Genomic DNA, 20,180 nt, shown 5'->3' on the forward strand with positions numbered 1-20,180 from the left:
TCATTCACATCCAGCAAAGTCTTTCAACGGAGAATTTACAGTCCCAGACCTTATCTGACTTGGAGAGCTGCCAGGCCAATATCTGCAAAATTTGGCAAGGTGTCTCAGAGAGTCAGGAACCAATTAAGCGAACTAATGGTCTCCTGCAAACTCCACTCCCCTTTGGCTCCTCTTTTATTTCCTCTGGGAGGGGCCATTCATGGTCCACCTGTGGCCTTACTCCCAAGTCGACCCCTGTTCTTTAGCTGTTCCCTTTGTCTGGCAACTCTGCACATGCGCACGCCAGGAACAGGCTCCAGCTGTTGGTCTGCCTCACTGATGTCTGACTCTGTAGGCAGCTGATAACTGGCATATGGCTTTGGCCCCCTCTCTGCCTCCGACACAGAGCCCTCATCAAAGCCTTCCCCAGACTCCAGGACTGGCCCATGTTCCTCCTCAACCTCCTCACTGTATGAATCGGCTGCCAGCTTTGCAGGCCGCTGGCGGGCCACAACACCCATATAGGCCACTTGGATCTGCCAGGATTGTTGGCCAAAGGCATGAGATGTCTTCGGAAAGCCACTAGTAGGGATGATGGATTTCCTAAATGCTTTCTCCCAACAGGCACAGGTTGCTGCAGAACGACTTGGTTACCCAGTGCTTGTACGCTCAGCCTATGCATTGGGCGGGCTGGGCTCTGGATTTGCCAATGGACGGGAAGAGTTGATGGCACTGGTGAGCCAGGCCTTTTCCCACACCTCGCAGGTGCTGGTGGACAAGTCACTCAAGGGTTGGAAGGAGATTGAGTATGAGGTGGTGCGTGATGCCTATGACAACTGTGTCACGGTAAGCCAATTGGGTTAAAGAAGTAGAGGGAGGTTCATCACCAGAAGGGCACATTTAGGCTTGTTTTGGGTGCCAGAAAAAGAATGAGCAAAACTTTCTTACATTGAAATTAAGCAGACACATTTTTGATTGCAGATTGCTATTTGCTGCTGGGTGTCCAAGGTAGCTAGACACGTCTCAACCTCTTAACTTTGCCAACAAGCACATTGCAAATCGTATCTATGCAAGGAACTGATTTGGAGCAGAGAGAGAGAGAAAAAACCCTCTAACTGGAATAGTTAAAAACAAATATAAACTGTCTCAGTGAAAGGCAAAATTATAAGACCAAAAAACCATGATCATGACGAAGGATCCTTTAACCATAGTTAGTGAGGCAGGACACCCAACTTGGGATCTAAGAACTTGGAGGCATGGATTTGCAGGTTGTATCGCAGCAGTGATGATGGCCGCCTTCTCACCTAGCTGATCGTCTTGGTTCCCAATCCTGAACAGGTATGCAATATGGAGAATCTGGATCCGTTGGGCATCCACACTGGTGAATCTATAGTGGTGGCCCCCAGCCAGACGCTCAACGACAGGGAATACAGTCTCCTGCGCACTACAGCCATTAAAGTGGTTCGTCACCTGGGGATCATTGGAGAATGTAATGTTCAGTATGCCCTGAATCCTGAGTCTGAGCAGGTGAGATGCTCTTGGGTTGAGATCACAAATGTATGGGAACCTATGCCTGATCGTCCTTGTTGAGCAGTGTATGCTGACACTGTGAGCTTACTTGCAGTTGCTTAACAGCAGCTTTCTGCTGAATCAGATCAGGCCCACCTAATTCAGTATTGTCAGCACAGACTAGGATCGGCTTGCCAGAGTTTCAAGGCAATCTTTCCTAGCTCAACTCAACCTGGGACCTTCTGCATGTTAACCACATGCTCTGTCTTGAGTCATCATTCATTCCCAGGAAATATGGAAACTTTCTCATTCTGCTTGCTATCCAGAAGGATAGTGGAAATATTGGCTGGGCTGTATCTGTCTCTTTCCTGTCCCACAGTACTACATCATAGAGGTGAATGCTCGGCTCTCACGGAGTTCAGCTCTGGCAAGCAAGGCTACTGGCTACCCCTTGGCCTATGTTGCTGCTAAGCTGGCTTTGGGAATCCCGTTGCCTATCCTCAGGTAATGCCTGCATGCTCTAGGGTGCAGGGTGCATTGCTTTGCTAGAACTAGCTGGGGAGGGGTCTGCTTGCTCATTGCCCCCACTGTGTCAACAGATTATTTGCTTAAATATTGTTTTGGCTTTTATGGAGCCAATGCCCTAAGTACTTTTAATTTTGCTTAAAACATGTGACTGATAAATTGTGTCTTAGCAACTGCTGCCACCTTGGATTCTTGCCATCTCTTATACAGTCTTTCTAAAGGGATGGCAACTATGCTGGTCATAGATTAAATAAGAGATACATGGCTCTCCATCTTAGCCTTCTCTTTCCCTTCACTTCAACCCAGGAACTCGGTCACTAATTCCACCACAGCCTGCTTTGAACCCAGCCTTGATTATTGTGTAGTCAAGATTCCACGCTGGGACCTCAGCAAGTTTCTGCGTGTGAGCACTAAGATTGGCAGTTCCATGAAGAGTGTGGGTGAGTGTTGAAAGCAAGAATATGGTGGGAAGTGCATACTGGAGACAGGCTCCACCTTTGCAATCAAGTTTGATTTCCATTTGTGCTTTATATGGTCCAGGCCAGAGGTGGATTGCTGCCGGTTCGGGCCGGATCAGCCAAACCGATAGTAGCAGCAGCGGGAGGCTCCGCCCGAATGCTTCTGTGCATGCGCAGAAACGTCACACGCAGGAGCGCCCCCAAACCAGTAGTAAAAAATTTAGCAACCCACCTCTGGCCCAGAGAGCAGACTAGGTATTGGGATACCATGATTTGGGAGTTCCATCAGTTGACAATCTTCTATTTTTCTGTTTCTTCCCTTTCTTATCCTTTGCCTGTGTCAGGGGTGTCAAATCTGATTTAATTGAGGGCAGCATCAGGGTTGTGTTTGACCTTGGGGCCGTGGCTAGGATGAGTGACCAACTTGTGTCAGTGGCGCCTGTAGTGGCCCAAGCGCTCTGCCAGTGAAAATGGGCTCCTGAGCTATTTTTTCGGCTGTGATGAGCTCCTGCAACCGTCTACCAGTGAAAATTCCATTTTTGTGGGCAGAATCACCATGGGCTGGTCCTTTGCTGTTTCCAGGGTGGCCCCACGAGCCAGATCTAAGCACCAGCAGACCGGATCCAGCCCCCAAACCTTGAGTTTGACACCCCTAGACTATGTACTGAACCGGGAGGCCCTCACAACAGTCACTCGAGCCCTTGTGATCTCTAGGCTGGAATACTGCAATGTGCTCTACATGGGGCTGCCCTTGAAGAGCATCCGGCGACTTCAGCTAGTCCAGAATGCAACCGCGCGAGTGATTGTGGGCGCACCACGGTTCGCCCACATAACACCGATCCTCCGTGAGCTGCGCTGGCTACCTGTTGATCTCCGGGTGCACTTCAAGGTCCTACTTACCATTCATAAAGCGCTCCATGGTAGTGGATCTGGCTATTTGAGAGACCGCCTTCTGCCAATTACCTCCCTTCGTCCCATCAGATCGCATAGAGTAGGCCTCCTCCGAATTCCATCCGCCAGTCAGTGCCGACTGGCGACTACGCGGAGGAGAGCCTTCTCAGTTGCAGCTCCGACGCTATGGAACAATCTCCCCGTGGAGATCCGCACCCTCACCACCGTCCAGGCCTTCCGCACAGCCCTCAAGATCTGGCTATCCCGTCAGGCCTGGGGATAAGACTTTACTCTCGCCCCTCCCGAATGTTGAGTGAATGTTGTGTTTTACCGCTAATTATTTTTACTCACATTTTCTTTTTGTGTTTTGTCCTGCACTCCCCTCCCCTATTATTGTAAGCCGCCCTGAGTCCCCTCAGGGAAAAGGGCGGCCTATAAATGTTTAATAAAAGTTAAAAAAAAAAAAGTAGTAATATATATCACTACATAGCTCTGTTCTTCCACTGCCAACTATAAATTAATGTTAATAATTATTTTCTATTTTTTTACATTTTTCAAAAATCCCAGAGCAGCTGACCTCCTTTTAAACATGTGTCAATATCACATGCATATCCAAAATAAACTTGATTTTTTTTTAAACAGCAACTTTCCTCCATTTCATCAAGCATGTCGTTTGATTACAAGTTTTTGTGCATCAATTCTTAAGCTTAGGATTAACATCACTGGTTTACATTAAACATAACTGGATATTTTGCTATCAATGTGCATTATGTGTTCAAATTACCATTAATATTCTTTCATTTGTAACAGTCCTTATTTCCTTAAATTCATAATTATCGGTTATGCACAGTATATATGTGACTGTACGAAATGAAAATGAAAAATAAAAACACATTTACAAGTTAAATTCATAATTATCTATCAAATCACAATGAGTCTTTAAAATACTTTAAAGTATTATAGTATCACTATCTCTAAGGAGAAAAAGCGACGATTAGAACAAAGAATTCCCATTAATTTATAATATACATTCATATTTTCAATTGACCATAATGTCACCAATCATCCAGAGTTCCAAGAATAGTTTTCCATTATTTATTAATTAATTAATTAAGAAACTTGATTTTTGACACTACTTCTGACACTTTCCCTTTTTTGACACAAACAACATTTGAGGCTACAATGCAGACACAGTTGTGGGTGTCTCTAAAGACAAAAAGAGACAAGCCAATGCTTGAGTGGTCCTGGCATTCCCTGGGTTATGGTCTGTTCATTCCTCATGCTTGAATCTTGTTTCTTTCTACCTGCTAATTTTATCTGCCTTTAAAGGGAGCCCTGCTTATTTATTTAGTACAAAAATCTAAACTTAAAGTCATTTTCCCCTGGGTAAATTTACTGCTGTTCTTGTCGTCCTTTCAGGTGAGGTCATGGCCATTGGAAGGAGTTTTGAGGAGGCATTTCAGAAGGCCCTTCGCATGGTGGATGAGAATTGCGTGGGCTTTGATCCCACAATAAAACCAGTCTCTGACATGGTAGGCGTTCCTGCTGAGGTGATGAAACATGCTGAATTTCCAGTAGCTGCTGTCCCCAGTCCCATTGGACTAAGGCTCAGAGCTGTGCTGTCCACAATTTTCTGTTCCCTCCCCATCACTGCAGGAGCTGGAGACTCCCACCGACAAGCGGATCTTTGTGTTAGCAGCTGCACTGCGGGCTGGCTATTCCATTGAGCGTCTCTATGAGCTCACCAAGATTGATCGCTGGTTCCTGCACAAGATGAAAAACATAGCTGATCATGCACTGTGCCTGGAATCCTATCGCCAGGCAGAGTCAGGGTCCATGCCACCTCATGTCTTGAAGCTGGCCAAGCAGTTGGGCTTCTCAGATAAGCAGGTGGCTCAGGCTGTGCTCAGGTACAAGATCAAAGCATCAGTGTGTTTATTATTTCTCTAAACTGGCTTGGCTCCCTGATTGTTGTTGTTTTATATTATGTTACTAGCTGATAACCCAGCGTTGCCCTGGTATTTATTTATGGGGGGAAATGTCCGGACCAAATGTAATTTTTAATGTTGGATTTCCCCACTTACCAAAGGGAGCCCCCTTGTGGAGTACTGTGAAGCCGTTACCATGGCAACTCCACTGCGCTGTACAATAGAAGTCATCTTATGGCAGTACAGCAGATGCCATTTTAAGGCACAACAGGCTGTACCTTAACAGAACATACACCCCGAGGGGTGTTAAGGGTGTCTTACCACCACAGTATTTTTTTCCAGAGGGTAAGTCATCTGTGTACCAAGTTTAGTTGAAATCGCTCAAGGCATTCCAGAGTTCTGCTGCAATGTACACACACACACACACACAAACACACACACAGCCTTTTTTAATATATAGACTGTATGAGTAAATAAAAAGTAGCCCAAAGGGTTCTAGCTCTAGGTGGTCCCAACCACTACTCAAAAACTGGAAGCAAAGTAATACCATCTGTTTACTAAGAACAGGCTGTAGGGATGGAGACCATTAAAAGGGATGAGTTATGTGGGGGGAAAGCTGTAATGCTGACTGTGCCAAAGTGGACACCACAATTTTTGTCCCTTGTTTTCTGACAATATGCTGAGTCCAAGCTAAAATAAGGTAGTTAGTTTTGATTCAGCATGTTGTGAGAACCCAGCCATTGTTTTGCCTTGATTCACATAAATATGTGATCATGTTAAATCAGTGTAGCAGTTGTGTGTAAAAACTGAAGTTCAGTCTCTGTTTTAAATCAAAATCTCCGAAAACAGCTGTCAGTTGGAGCCAGTACCCTGACTCAGCATAAGACATTTTATTTTGTTATTTTAAGATATATATATATGCCAAGACATCTCCAATTCTACGCGGGAGAAAACCCGAACAACTAGAGACCTACATACTAACACCCGCGAAAACCTCAGAAAACATATATATATATATTGTTATATTGTTATATTTATGCTGATAAATATATATATATATATATTTCAGCGAACTCTGGATGGCTCCCAGTCAGAAACCAAAAAACACACAAAATTATGTGAAAACTATAAAACTAAACCAATTACAGGTAGACCTCAATTTAAAACAATTCATTTAGTGATCATTCAAAGTTACAACATCAGTGAAAAAAGTGACTTGACCATTTTTCACACTTATGACCATTGCAGCTTCCCCATGATCACATGATAAAAATCCAGACGCTTGGCAACTAATGCATATTGATGACGTTTGCAGTGTCCTGGGGTCATGTGATCCCTCTTTGTGACAATCTGACAAGCCAAGTCAATGGGGAAACAGGTTTCACTTAACAACCGTGTTGCTAATTCAACAACTGCAGTGATTCACTTAACAGCTCTGGCAAGAAAAATCCTAAAATGGGGCAAATTCATAAATCTTGGGCTCAATTGTGGTCGCAAGTCGAGGACTACCTGTAAAACACTAAAACCTTAAAAACAAGAGCTTGTTTTGTTTCAGCACGGAATTGGCAGTGAGGAAGATGCGCAATGACCTGAAGATTTTACCAGTGGTGAAACAGATTGATACGGTGGCTGCAGAATGGCCGGCCCAGACTAACTATCTCTATCTCACCTACAATGGCACCGAGCATGACCTGGTTTTCCTTGAACCACACGTCATGGTCATCGGTTCTGGTGTCTACCGTATTGGCAGCAGTGTGGAATTTGACTGGTGTGCTGTTGGGTGCATCCAGGAGCTGCGTAAGGTGAATGCTTGCATACTACTTCTTCAAAGATATTTCCTAGCCATGTCAGGAATTTTCCTTGTTGGCCTTTGCTCACAGAGAGCTTTCAGTTCCTCCTTATGCCTTTCTCCTCTGCTGTTCACAATCACTGCCTCACTTGTCTCTGAATGGGTGATAGCAGTAGTGAAATTCAATTTTTTTTCACTACCGGTACTGTGGGCATGGCTTGGTGGGTGTGGCAGGGGAAGGATACTGCAAAATCTCCATTCCCACCCCACTCTGAGGCCAGTCAGAGGTGGCATTTGCCGGTTCTCTGAACTAGTCAAAATTTCCGCTACCAGTTCTCCAGAACCTGTCAGAACCTGCTGGATTTCACCCCTGGGTGATAGGAAATCTGACAGTGATACAAGAAGGACATGTGTTCTGGTACTGGAGTGTTTCATGCAATCAACATCCAAATGACTGCATGAAGTATCAGTTCCAGATAACTCTTCTGAAGTAGTGGCAGGTCACCGAATATACCTGCAGATTTTTTGGATTGCTAGTCACCTATTGAGTCCCAGAGCCATGAAGAGGCAAATGTTGCTATAGGTGTGAGTAACAGGAGTTATAATCTCCATGTGATTTTCTCCAACAGATGGGCTACAAAACCATTATGGTGAACTACAACCCTGAGACAGTAAGCACAGACTACGACATGTGTGACCGGCTCTATTTCGATGAAATGTCCTTTGAGGTGAGTCCTATAAGTTTAGGCTGGTGCTACGTTAAGATTTGGTTTTTAAAAAGGGAGGGCCCAGATTCTCAGCATGGGAACGATAATCGAAAGTATGTTTTCAGCTCTCTGTTTTGAAATAGAAGTCACGGCAGTGTCTGTACTAAACAATAGGGGAACTCTAGGATGAATTGGTCTCCTCTTGAAAGCATTGTTCTTCCCTCTTGAGTTTTAAGCTCTGTATATTTAAGAGATGTTCTAGGAATCTTAGTCTACGGCAGGCCTGTCAAACTGGTGGCTGGCAGGCTGGATGCATCGCGCACAGGCCACGCCCACGCTGACTCCACAAAGACAAAAAATGTTGCGATACGGCACAATACATCACGTGATGCGATGAGTTTGACACCTGTGGTCTATGGGCTTTAATGCTGATCATGAAAGATTCTTAAAATCACGTCTTAAATCGCTGAATTCTGAGCCTGCTGTTGTGTGCGTGTGTGTGGACAGGGTAGAAATAAACTCATTTACTTCAGATATTATTCACGTGGCCATTTCTTTCCTTGAGAATAGCACTTATGTCTCAGTTCCCACAGATGCTTCCTGGAGTGTACCAGCATTTTTCTTACATCTGTCCCCTTTTTAGACAATATTATCTCTTCAAGCAGTTTAAGACAACAGGAAGGGTCAGACTCTGCTCAGGGCCTCAAAACAATCAGGTTCAAGAAGGAAGAAGAGGATGGTATTCAGGACAAGGAAGCAACAGTCTGCAATGCATTGACAATTAACTGCATTTCCTGAATGGCTGCTTTATGTTGTTTTGAATTTTGTCCTGAACAGGAATTTGGTTTTTTTTTAAAAAAATAATATCCAGAATTATTGTGGCTACTGAATGAAACAATATATACTGAGCGTCAGCTGAAGCTCTGATAGCTCTTTGGCAGGGAGAGGCAAGGCAAGCTTCCCCTAACCATTCCTCCCCTTGTTATGGTCATCTTCCTGGGAAGCAGATGCAGTCTTTTATTCTTGCAGCCCTGTGTTCTTTGGCCAATAAATAGGGTCAATGTGTGTTGCCTTCAAAGTTATTTATAAGTTGCCACTTGGGGCAACTTTCCTTTAGGCGGGATATAATAAAAGGAGAAACAAAGTTGGTGCCCATTTAAAGTCCATAGTGGAGTCCGAACCAGAAAGTTTTTTTTTCCTTGACAGTAACTCCATGATTCCTACCACTGGACTGAGTTTGTGTCATTAGCTATGATTGATTAATTTAAATGGAGTGTGATTTACTTGGATGGTATAGTTGCAGCAAACAGACAGAATAAGGGAGGCAGCAATTGTCTCTCTATATGGTTGCCACAAGAAAAATGGTACTGGAGCTGAAGCAAAGATATGTTAGGAGGTGGCAGAACCTGACCTCAGTTCTAAGAAGTATCATATGGCCTCCTCTTTCTCCTACCACTCTTCCCCATTCTCAATTTTGCTCTTCAGGTGGTGATGGATATTTATGAGCTGGAGAACCCTGAGGGTGTAATTCTGTCCATGGGGGGACAGCTTCCCAATAATATTGCCATGGCCTTACACCGCCAGCAGTGCCGGATCCTGGGCACTTCCCCTGAAGCCATTGACTCCGCTGAGAACCGCTTCAAGTTCTCCCGTCTTCTGGATACCATCAATATCAGCCAGCCCCTCTGGAAGGAGCTCTCAGACATGGAGGTGAATAGAAGGCGCTACAACTAAAGAGTGGGTGGGAATAAGGGGATCCCCAAAGTGAGACCATCATCAGTTAGGTCTCTTTCCATTTAAACCATGCAAAGTCGGGGAGCTATAAAGCTGGCAAGTATATGAAGAAGTATAACAAATTGCCAGTGTCGCCCCTCTTTGGAAGTTTTATTTTTTCTTCTTTTTTTTCAATCCAATTTTTTATTCTTTATACATATCAATGCATAAATTGTGTGTTATCTGAGTATCATACATTTCAGTACATATAAACATAATCTTATTACTCCTAGATACTACATTTCATTTCCATTATTTCATACTATTTACACATGCCTTTTATTATCACCTTTCATTTCTAAACCTCCTTTCTGTCCTTTTGTATATCTTAACATATTAATATATAATTACTATTATTCCCCTCTATTTTCTATCCCTATTTCATCTAGAAAAGTCAGGGAGCTATAAAGCTGGTTTTGTCACGGCTACAGTAGTGGGATTCAAATAATTTAGCAACCGGTTCTCTGCCCTAATGACCAGCTGGGTAGGTGTGGCTCGGTGGTCATGTCACTGGGTGGGTGTGGCCAACTCAATGTCACTCACGTTGATGGGCGCTTCACCTTCGCTGTTGCAATGTAGTAAGGGTTAACCAGAGAGGCAGTTTTTGTAAGCAGGGCAATAAAGATTACACTAAAAACAACACCAGAATGTTTCCTTCCTGCCTTCCTTACAGGATTAGCTCTGTAAAGTGGGGAAAAAAGACAAAATGAGATATCTTCCAACAACCGGTTCTCCCAACTGCTTAGAAAATTAACAACAGGTTCTCCCAAATAGGTGCGAACTGGCTGAATCCCACCACTGGACGGCTAGTATATGAAGAATATAGCAAATTCCCAGCGTCACCCCCCCCCTTTGGAAGTTTTATTTTTTTCTAATTGCTAATGTAATGAAGTGCAGACCAGCATTTTAGGGTGAGAGGGGAAATTAAAGTCTGTTTGTCATTGGTGCTAACCTTTTTGCATGTTTTCGGGAAGGGAGGATCTGGAAGGTTTGATGCTGGGAATTTCTGGTACAACCTGGGAAACTGGCAAAGGAAACAGTGGCCAAAGAGGGGACCGAAGGGCCGTTGCTGCATTTATAGCCTTTGTAACCCTTTGATATCTCTCCTTTGCAGTCAGCCAAGCAGTTCTGCTGCAAGGTAGGATACCCATGCGTGGTGCGTCCTTCCTACGTGCTTAGCGGCGCAGCCATGAACGTGGCTTACACGGATAATGACCTGGAGAGGTTCCTCAGCAATGCTGTTGCTGTTTCCAAGGAGCAGCCTGTTGTCATCTCCAAGTTCATTCAAGAGGCCAAGGTGGGTTAGGGCTGATGGGTGGGGTTTGTATGCCAAATAGTCATTTTGGAGAATGTGACAGGCTCAGTTGATCAAACTAAGCACAGGACTGTGGCAGAAGTTGAAAGCAGTTCCCGTGATGCTCATCCTTTCAACCCAGGGACTTACTATTTGTGTGCTCAGGAAGATCACAAAGGGGGACGCCCTGCTTTCTTTGGCATTCAGACAAGAGAAAATGGATAAAGGAGGAAGAAAGGGAAAAAGAGTTGTATTCGTAGATTAAAGGGAATAGTAATATGATTGGTATTGTTATGTAACTAATTAAGAAATAAAGAAATAGTACATTGTTAATTGTAGAAAAAATTGAAAGAAATGCTCTCTATGTCAAAATGTAACTACCGTAGAGGATATATATTGCTTATAGTAAAATAGAGCAATAGAGCAATATGAAATGATAACGGTGTAATTTTTGAAGGGGCAATTGAAGATATTGTTTATGTATTAAGAAAAAATGAGTATAAAAAATAGAAAGTAATGGAAGAAAATAATTTGGCTGAAAATGAAAACCAAGCTGTGATGTTAAATGGATTATGTAAATGAGAGGATGTAAAAGAAAAGGTCCTGTGAACACTTTGTTTCTATAATATGTATAAAGTTGTATTAAAAAATAAAAAAAACTTTGAAAAAAAAATAGGAAGACAGGCACGAGAGAGGTGTTATTGACAAGTGTTGAGGCTCTTGCATTTGCCTCCTGACAGGAGATAGATGTCGATGCTGTGGCCTGTGATGGGCAAGTGGTGGCCATTGCCATTTCCGAGCATGTGGAGAATGCTGGTGTACATTCAGGGGATGCCACATTAGTGACGCCACCACAAGACATTACACCCAAGACACTGGAGCGGATCAAGGCGATTGTGCACGCCATTGGACAGGAACTGCAGGTTACAGGACCCTTCAACCTCCAACTCATTGCCAAGGTAATATAGGAAGAGGAAGTGAGAAGTCACTAAAACCTGGCTATTCCGGCAGGCCTGGGGCTGTTGACTTCAGGAATGAGGTCCAGCCCCACCCAGATTGAGTGTATGGTGCATTGTTTTTAAATTGTTTCTTTTTAAATTGTTCTTTATTTTAATTTCTTATATTAACTTTTTCTGTAAGCCGCCCAGAGTCCTACGGGATTGGGCGGCATATAAGTCTATTAAAAGTTAAAGTTAAAGTCAGTGAGTCTAGCGGTCATGGTTAGAATGAGGTTTCTCAGCTTTAGTGGGCACATAGGCTGTCTGTGTGTTTGACTTACTGTTGTGGCCTGTCGGCCACCAGCCCCTCCAGCAGCCAAATTAGAGGAGGAGGAGGCATGGGAGTCAGGGTCAGCATCAAGGCAACCAGAGAGCTCAGAGGGGGAAGAGGGAATGGAGCTGTCAAAGATAGAGAGAAAGGCGAGCCTGGGCTGTCCATCAGCCCTCAGATGGAGAGTCAACAGCCCCAGGTCCGGGGGTAGCTGATTAGGAAGAGGAGGAACAGATGGGTCCAGTGCCTGACCCAAGGATGCGCAGAACGCAGAGGAGAGGAGAGCAGTGAAAATCCATGGGCCGATCCTTGGGAAGGAAAAGCCACCGCTGCTAGCGAAGCCCCACCCTAGCTCTGGGAATCAAAGGCAGGGGCAGAGATGGATAGATGTGGCAGACAACTATTCATCTCCAGCTGGCCGGGCTTGTTAGCCTGCGGTGAGAGAGAAACTTTTTTGCTAGGGTTTGCTGATGCTCCTAATAAAGGAATCATTGATTTGACTTCAGAGGGTTTGTTGGGGTTTGGGGAGCTGGGTCAGAGTACTTTCCTTTATTAATTGAACAATAACAGAGATCGATCTTAATTAAGAGGTACTGTATATCTTGTAATGTTAAGATGAAATATGTGATGTAGATCAGAGTCTCTGATTGGCATGATTTGGAGCTAACACCCTCTATCTTGGCTGGTGCTCCATGAGCCATCCTGCCAACCTGCTTCTCTTTTCTGCAGCATGACCAGCTGAAGGTGATTGAATGCAATGTGCGAGTATCTCGATCCTTTCCGTTTGTCTCCAAGACGTTGGGCGTTGACTTGGTAGCTTTGGCCACGCAAGTGATCATGGGAGAAGAGGTGGAGTCTGTTGGGCTCATGACAGGCACAGGCATTGTTGGTGTCAAGGTAAGCATCTGAATAGCTTAATAGAGGGAATCACATCCACACAGACAGTGAAGATTTGAGCCCTGATGTACCTTTTCTTCGTGGCACGACAAAACCGCGCTCGACTAAGCCGCGCCCGATTAAACCGCATCGCTGACGTCATCAACAGGGCGACAACAGCCAGCGCGGAGAAAGAAGGGTGCTTTAAATAGCGCTTTGAAAGCAAGCCGATTCAACTTAAGGTAAGGGTTAGGTTTAGGGTTAGCTTTAGGGTTAGCTTTAGGGTTAGGTTAAGGGTTAGGGTTAGGTTTAGGGTTAGGTTAAGGGTTAGGTTTAGGGTTAGGTTTAGGATTAGGTTTAGGGGGGTTAGGTTTAGGTTTAGGGGTTAATTTTAGGTTTAGCGTTTACAGCGTGCTTCTGTCTCCGTGCTGTTGTCGCGCTGTTGATGACGTCAGCTACGCGGTTTCGTCGAGCGCAGTTTAGTCGAACGCGGTTTTGTGGTGGAACCCCTTTTCTTTGCTTCTTAGAACAGTTGCAGCTTGGATGACTTGGCTATCTAATTTTGTTGTCCTGTTTTCCTACTCAGGTGCCCCAGTTTTCATTCTCACGACTGGCAGGTGCTGATGTGGTGCTGGGGGTAGAGATGACCAGCACAGGTGAGGTGGCCTGCTTTGGGGAGAATCGTTGTGAGGCTTATCTGAAAGCTATGCTGAGTACTGGCTTCAAGATTCCCAAGAAGAACATCCTTCTGACCATTGGGAGTTACAAGGTCAGTTGGATGGAAAAGTTGATGACTTTGCCAGGAGGAAAAGCAGAACAGTCCTGTTGGTGTCGTCATTTCAAAGCCTTTTTTCAGATTAAACATTCCTAATTTTAAATGGCCCAATATCTATGCTTTTGTGGTAGTAGCAGAACAACTGGTAATGTTTCTTACAAAGTTTTCATTGTTCAAACCTTCTAGATTATTTTGAGGTTTGCTTTAAGGGTTTGTATGGAATGAAATGGGGATGCGGTGGCTCAGTGGCTAAGACGCTGAACTTGTCGATCGGAAAGGTTGGCGGCTCGAATCCCTCGTGCCGCATAACGGAGTGAGCTCCTGTTACTTGTCCTAGCTTCTGCCAACCCAACAATTCGAAAGCACATAAAAAATGCAAGTAGAAAAATAGGGATCACCTTTGGTGGGAAGGTAGCAGTGTTCCATGTGCCTTCGACATTTAGTCATGCCGGCCACATGACCACGGAGAAGTCTTCAGACAGCGCTGGCTCTGGGGCGTTGAAATGGAGATGAGTACTGCCCCTAGAGTCGGGAACGACTAGCACATATGTGTGAGGGGAACCTTTACCATTACCTTTTATGGAATGAAAAATAATCCAAATATCCTTGTAATAAATGATGGTAAGATTGGATTTCGGGAACAGGATGAGAGAGAGCGGAGATTGCAGGAATGGAAGGAAGTCAATGGGAAGCAATAGCAATAGCAGTAGACTTATATACCGCTTCATAGGGCTTTCAGCCCTCTCTAAGCGGTTTACAGAGAGTCAGCATATTGCCCCCAACAATCTGGGTCCTCATTTTACCCACCTCGGAAGGATGGAAGGCTGAGTCAACCCTGAGCTGGTGAGATTTGAACCGCTGAACTGCTGATCTAGCAGTAGCCTGCAGTGCTGCATTTAACCACTGCGCCACCTTGGCTCTGGAAGGATTGGGGAAGGGGGCTTATAGTAAGAGCAAACATGCTTATGATGTGTCTGAACAGATGTGCCTTGCCTCTTTATTTCACATCTCTTTTAGAACAAGAGTGAGTTGCTGTCCACAGTGCGTACCCTGGAAGGCTTGGGCTATAATCTCTATGCCAGTCTGGGCACTGCTGATTTTTATACAGAACACGGCATTAAGGTAGGTAAATGGATGGTCATGACACCCTATGGTATCTCTGCTACAAAGGCAGGTCAATTAGGTTAATCATTAGGCTAATAGCAATAGCACTTAGACTTATATACCGCTTCACAGTGCTTTACAGCCCTCTCTAAGCGGTTTACAGAATCAACATATTGCCCCCAAAATCTGGGTCCTCATTTTACTGACCTTGAAAGGAGGGAAGGCTAAGTCAACCTTGAGCTGGTGAGATAATAATAATAAATTAATTAATTAATTAATTAATTAATTAATTAATTAATCTTTGAAACCAGAGTTGTCCTGAAGTTGGGTGACCTAGAAATGTGACAAATAAATACATTCCCAGAATGCTGGTTGTGGATTCTGGAAGTATGTTTATTTCTTTACAATATTTTAGACTGCCCCAGTTGAAAGACTCTGGGCAGCATACAATAAGGGAAAGCAAATTAAACAATTAAACAAGCAAACAAGAATACCAAAATGGAACAAAACATGCATACCATGTGGAATGCCTACATCAAGCAGTTTGTTTAAGACCAAACACACAATGGAAGGAAAAGCAAGGAGAGAGGTTGCTACATGCACCTCACAGGGGAGCATATCCCATCCCATAGTATATAGGCTGTTAAAGAGAAGGCCTGTTGCCTCCTGCAAGTTCCATGTATTTCCCAAGAAGGAGAAATTTTCAGTAGACCTTTTGTGATGTTCAGACTGGATGGGCAGAATTGACCTTGACAAGGTGATACTGATGTAAGCCAGTACAGTCAGCCCCACTAGATAGACCAGATCAAGAAATCAACTCCACAAAAAGGCTAAAATTACTTTAATTGAGATTGGCTAAAATAAAATAACAGAATTTTACAGGTCTATGTTTAATCTCCTCCTCCTTATAGTTTAATATATTGAGGGGTGGTTGAGCTGATTCCAAATGTTACATGAATGCTTTGGCCTTAAAAAATGCTTTAGCCCCCTTTGCGTAAGCATTTTTGCATATTCTTCCAGCCTGATTCATTTTTGTACTTCAGAGCCATCATTGTATAACTTATGGAATGTGTGACTCAGAAAAGGTTCTGATGACTCCATCTCTATTTTGCAAATGTTTTGGGCTAATCTGCCAAGACCATGACTGGCATTCTTGGATTATCTTGAGTGTTTTGTATCCTGATGGCTCAAGGGCTTGCTGCTTCTTTTCTGGCAGGTGATGGCGGTGGATTGGCATTTTGAAGAGGCAGATGGCAATGAAATGCCAGGCAAGGAGAACCAACAGCGCAGCATTTTGGATTATCTGGCTGAAAATCACTTTGATTTAGTGATCAATCTGTCAATGCGCAACTCTGGCGGGAGGAGGCTCTCTTCGTTTGTCACTAAGGGCTACCGAACCCGACGGCTGGCCGTGGACTACTCCGTGCCCCTCATCATAGACATCAAGTGCACCAAGCTTTTTGTTGAGGTTAGTGAGGGGTGGCAATGACCAAATAAATTGGAGAGGGATTGGGCAGTGATGAAGAAGAACATGGGATCCAGCTTCAGGAGAATACACAGATTTCCAGTGTACCTTGTGGGTTGTGCTATGCTGTGCTGAGAGATTGAGTCCTTCTGTTCTTCTCTGTTTCTGTCCTCCATTAGGCTCTTGGGCAAATTGGAGGGCCCCCTCCGTTGAAGATGCATGTGGACTGTATGACCTCACAGAAACTCATCCGCTTGCCAGGTAGATCAAAGTTGGTGTTGTGGCCCGCCAGCGGCCAGCAGAGCTGGCAGCAGATTCAGACAGTGAGGAGGTTGGGGAGGATCATGGCCCAGTCTTGGAGTCTGGGGAAGGCTCTGATGAGGGCTCTGTGTTGGAGGCAGAGAGGGGACCAGGGCCGTATGCCAGCTATCAGCTGCCTTCAGAGTCAGACATCAGTGAGGCAGATGAACAGCTGGAGCCTGTTCCCAGTGTGCGCATGCACAGTTGCCAGACAAAGGGAACAACTAAAGAATAGGGGTTGACTTGGGAGTAAGCCCACAGGTGGACAATGAATGGCCCCTCCCAGAGGAAATAAAAGAGGAACAAAAGGGGAGTGGAGTTGGCAGGAGGCAATTAGTTCATTAATTGGTTAGTGAGTCCTTGCCAAGTACTGCAGATATTGGCATGTCAACTCTCCAAGCCAGATAAGGTCTGTGACTGTAAATCCTCCTTCGAAAGACTTTGCCGGCTGTGAATGAGCAAAATGTACTGTAAATTAATTAAAGGGTTTTTTGACGGGACAAGAAGTTTGCTTCATGCTCTTAAGAAGCCTTGATTGGAGCACTTGCATAGGGGGAAGATTTAACTAGGGAAAATAATGCACTTGGCTGGTCTTTTCCTTTTTAGAAAGGCTCACTTATTGAATCTGCGAGGTAGGATTTGTTTTTTTGCCAGCCCCTGAGTGGAGAGCAAGGCTATTACAAAAAAGATTCCTGAGTCTAAGGAGAGGGGATATATGAGAAAATAGCTATGAGCTATTTAATATGCAATAAATATTGCAATAAATTGCAATAAATATTATTGTGATGTGATGAGACTATAAGAGATTCTATCAACATCAAGGTTAACAACCTAGTTAAACCATGTAAAGTTGGGCATCTGTGATTTATAACTGAGTCCAGGTCCAAAGCTTGATAGACAGGAAAGATGAACGGTTCCACCACAAATGCGCGAATGACAAAAGCGCGTCTGACTAAACCGCGGTGACAAAACTGCGCCGTCAAAACCGCGGCGATGAATGAGCGCTGAAGCGCGCTGACAACAGCGCGCCGACAGAAGCGCGCTGTAACATAACCCTAAACCTTACCTTAACTTAAATCGCGCTTCTGTCGGCGCGCTGTTGTCGGCGCGCTTTTGACATCGCGGTTTTAGCGCCGCAGTTTTGTCGGCGCGCTTTTGACGTTCACGCTTATGTCGTGCCACGAAGATGAACTTGCTACAATCTATTTATGATCACAATTGAATCTGGAATTTTGATGATAAGTCATTGCTATCACAAGTCAAAACACCGTGTGAAAAAAGACTCATTTTTAAAGCAGTTTTTACCACGGTTGTAAAGTAAGTCACCATGGCCACCAATAAAGGAGAATATTTGTAGCTCAAGGTTGAAATGATGGATCCTTGGTGCTCTCTGAGTTTACTTGTTTATCCTGGCAGCTTAACCACTAGACCAGACTGGCTCTCCCAATCCTTGAGGGCTGTAGAGTATTCCTTGTTTGGTCCTTAGGGCACAATATTCAATTTTGACTTCGGGCTGGTTACATCTACACTGTGGACATGAGATACAGAAACTTCCCATAAACTTCAGCTTTCACACTGTGTATGTAGAGATGTACAAGTAGCAGACCTATACATGCATTTTCCTGGAGTGAGCCTTAATGAAGGTGACACCTCTGGGTTCACATTTATAGTGTTCTGCAGTAAATACCTGGGTTTGTACAATGGACTAGATTTGTCTAAAATGAGATGGACTGTTTTTTAATTCAGTATACTACTGTAACCCAGCGTATTGCATGTTAAACTGGAACATGGTTTATTATTATTTGCCTGTGAACATAGCTATTGTGCTCTATTGTGTAAAGGAGTTTATTCTCAGACTTGCCATCTTCTGTTAAAGGAGATCTGAAATAGGCCTATCTTTCATCTGCATAGTTTCCTATGAGCATTATATCACTCCCTTTTTATGATCCCATAATTCCCTTAATTCGGAGTAGAGTTGGGGTAACTGGATGGAGCTCCACGTTTACTGGCTGGATGCCCGTCCTGATGCCACATTATTCTGACCTAGGCTTCCCTAAAAGCAAGAAACAGTTTCCTGGTCCCAACAAAACCCCTTTTATTAAACGAATGTGAATTCCTCTCATTCACATTCAGCAAAGGCCTGGTAAACAGTTTTTCAAAGGTGAATTTATGGCCACGACCTTTTCTAGCTTGGAAAGCTGCCATGTAAATATTTTTCAAACACAGTGCTGTGCAAGGAAATACTTGGCACAGAGTCTTTGAGATTCACGGACAGAGCTTCACACTCCCGAAATGAACTAATGTACGAATTCTTTCCTGCAAAAGCCCACTCCCCTTTTGCTCCTCTTTTGTTTCCTAAGGGAGTGGCCATTCACTGTCCACCTGTGGCTTTATTGCCAAGTCGACCCTGATTTCTTAGCTGCTGTTTTCTTCTGGCAGGTCTGCGCATGCGCACATTGGGAACAGGCTCCAGCTGTTCCTCTGCTTCACTGCTATCTAGCTCCAAAGGCAGCTGAGAACTGCCAGACAGCCTTGGCCCCATCTCTACCTCCGATGCAGAGCCATCATCCAAGCCTTTCCCAGCCTCCAGGACTGGCTCCTCCCCAGACTCCTCACTGTCCAACTCTACTGCCAGCTCTGCTGGCTGGCCACATGGAGTTTGCAACTATGAGCATAATATCATTGTGATATCAAAAACAAGGATAGTCCTTTTCCTCCACTGATTTCTCCTCTTTCTCTTACTTCAGGTCTAATAGATATCCATGTGCACTTGAGAGAACCAGGAGCCACCCATAAAGAAGACTTCAAATCTGGCACAGCTGCTGCTCTAGCTGGCGGCATCACGATGGTTTGTGCCATGCCAAACACTTCACCTGCTATCACTGATACCAGTTCTTTTGCCCTAGTGCAGAAGGTAAGGGCTGCCCAGATTATGACTAAGGGGGGCAAGGGAAGGATAGAACTTTTCGATAGCGGTATCCAGACTAGCAAAAGATTTCTGAAGAAACTGGCCCTTTATTACTGGTCTTTTGAATTAGGAAAGATTGTTCAGTGTGGACATTGCTGCTACGTCTGATGTTCTTTTTGTTAAATTAGTGGAATATTACCAATTCAATTTGTAATCAAATGTAAAGACAATACCAGTCAAGAAAATAATTTCATTGCTACAAGTGGAGTTAATTATTAAAATCATGTTGCCTACAACATCTAGAAGAAAGTTGTCTTTACCATGATATAGGAAACTTCACCTGTAGTCATGTTCAAACTAACCAAACTTCAAGATGGAAATGTTTAATGCATTTTTCAGCAAGCCTTTCAAATTATGGTCTGGCCATTGCTTGGACAAATGCTTTGTTGTTGTTATGTGTTTTGTTATGTATGTATTTATTGAATGCTCTTCTGGTCAAGATGAAGATGATAGACATGATAGCAGTGTTCCAATATCTCAGGGGTTGCCACAAAGAAGAGGGAGTCAAACTATTCTCCAAGGCACCTGAGGGTAGAACAAGAAGCAATGAGTGGAAACTAATCAAGGAGA

General features: G+C 44.2%; 1 protein-coding gene across 1 annotated transcript in view; it reads left to right on the forward strand.

Annotated features, from left to right (window-relative positions):
• The window catches only part of CAD (carbamoyl-phosphate synthetase 2, aspartate transcarbamylase, and dihydroorotase), a 44,816-nt gene that overhangs the window by 14,981 nt on the left and 9,655 nt on the right, over nt 1-20,180 (forward strand). The window contains exons 12-28 of the mRNA XM_032215867.1: nt 604-825; nt 1,318-1,506; nt 1,868-1,992; nt 2,320-2,453; nt 4,782-4,894; nt 5,019-5,272; nt 6,846-7,092; nt 7,709-7,807; nt 9,272-9,496; nt 10,674-10,856; nt 11,594-11,812; nt 12,852-13,019; nt 13,585-13,767; nt 14,791-14,895; nt 16,094-16,345; nt 16,522-16,603; nt 19,390-19,556. Coding sequence (XP_032071758.1) covers nt 604-825; nt 1,318-1,506; nt 1,868-1,992; nt 2,320-2,453; nt 4,782-4,894; nt 5,019-5,272; nt 6,846-7,092; nt 7,709-7,807; nt 9,272-9,496; nt 10,674-10,856; nt 11,594-11,812; nt 12,852-13,019; nt 13,585-13,767; nt 14,791-14,895; nt 16,094-16,345; nt 16,522-16,603; nt 19,390-19,556 — 2,967 coding nt within the window. The remainder of the gene's footprint in view (nt 1-603; nt 826-1,317; nt 1,507-1,867; nt 1,993-2,319; nt 2,454-4,781; nt 4,895-5,018; nt 5,273-6,845; nt 7,093-7,708; nt 7,808-9,271; nt 9,497-10,673; nt 10,857-11,593; nt 11,813-12,851; nt 13,020-13,584; nt 13,768-14,790; nt 14,896-16,093; nt 16,346-16,521; nt 16,604-19,389; nt 19,557-20,180) is intronic.

Source organism: Thamnophis elegans, chromosome 4 (assembly GCF_009769535.1).
Source record: "Thamnophis elegans isolate rThaEle1 chromosome 4, rThaEle1.pri, whole genome shotgun sequence".
In the NCBI taxonomy this organism is placed as follows: domain Eukaryota; kingdom Metazoa; phylum Chordata; class Lepidosauria; order Squamata; family Colubridae; genus Thamnophis; species Thamnophis elegans.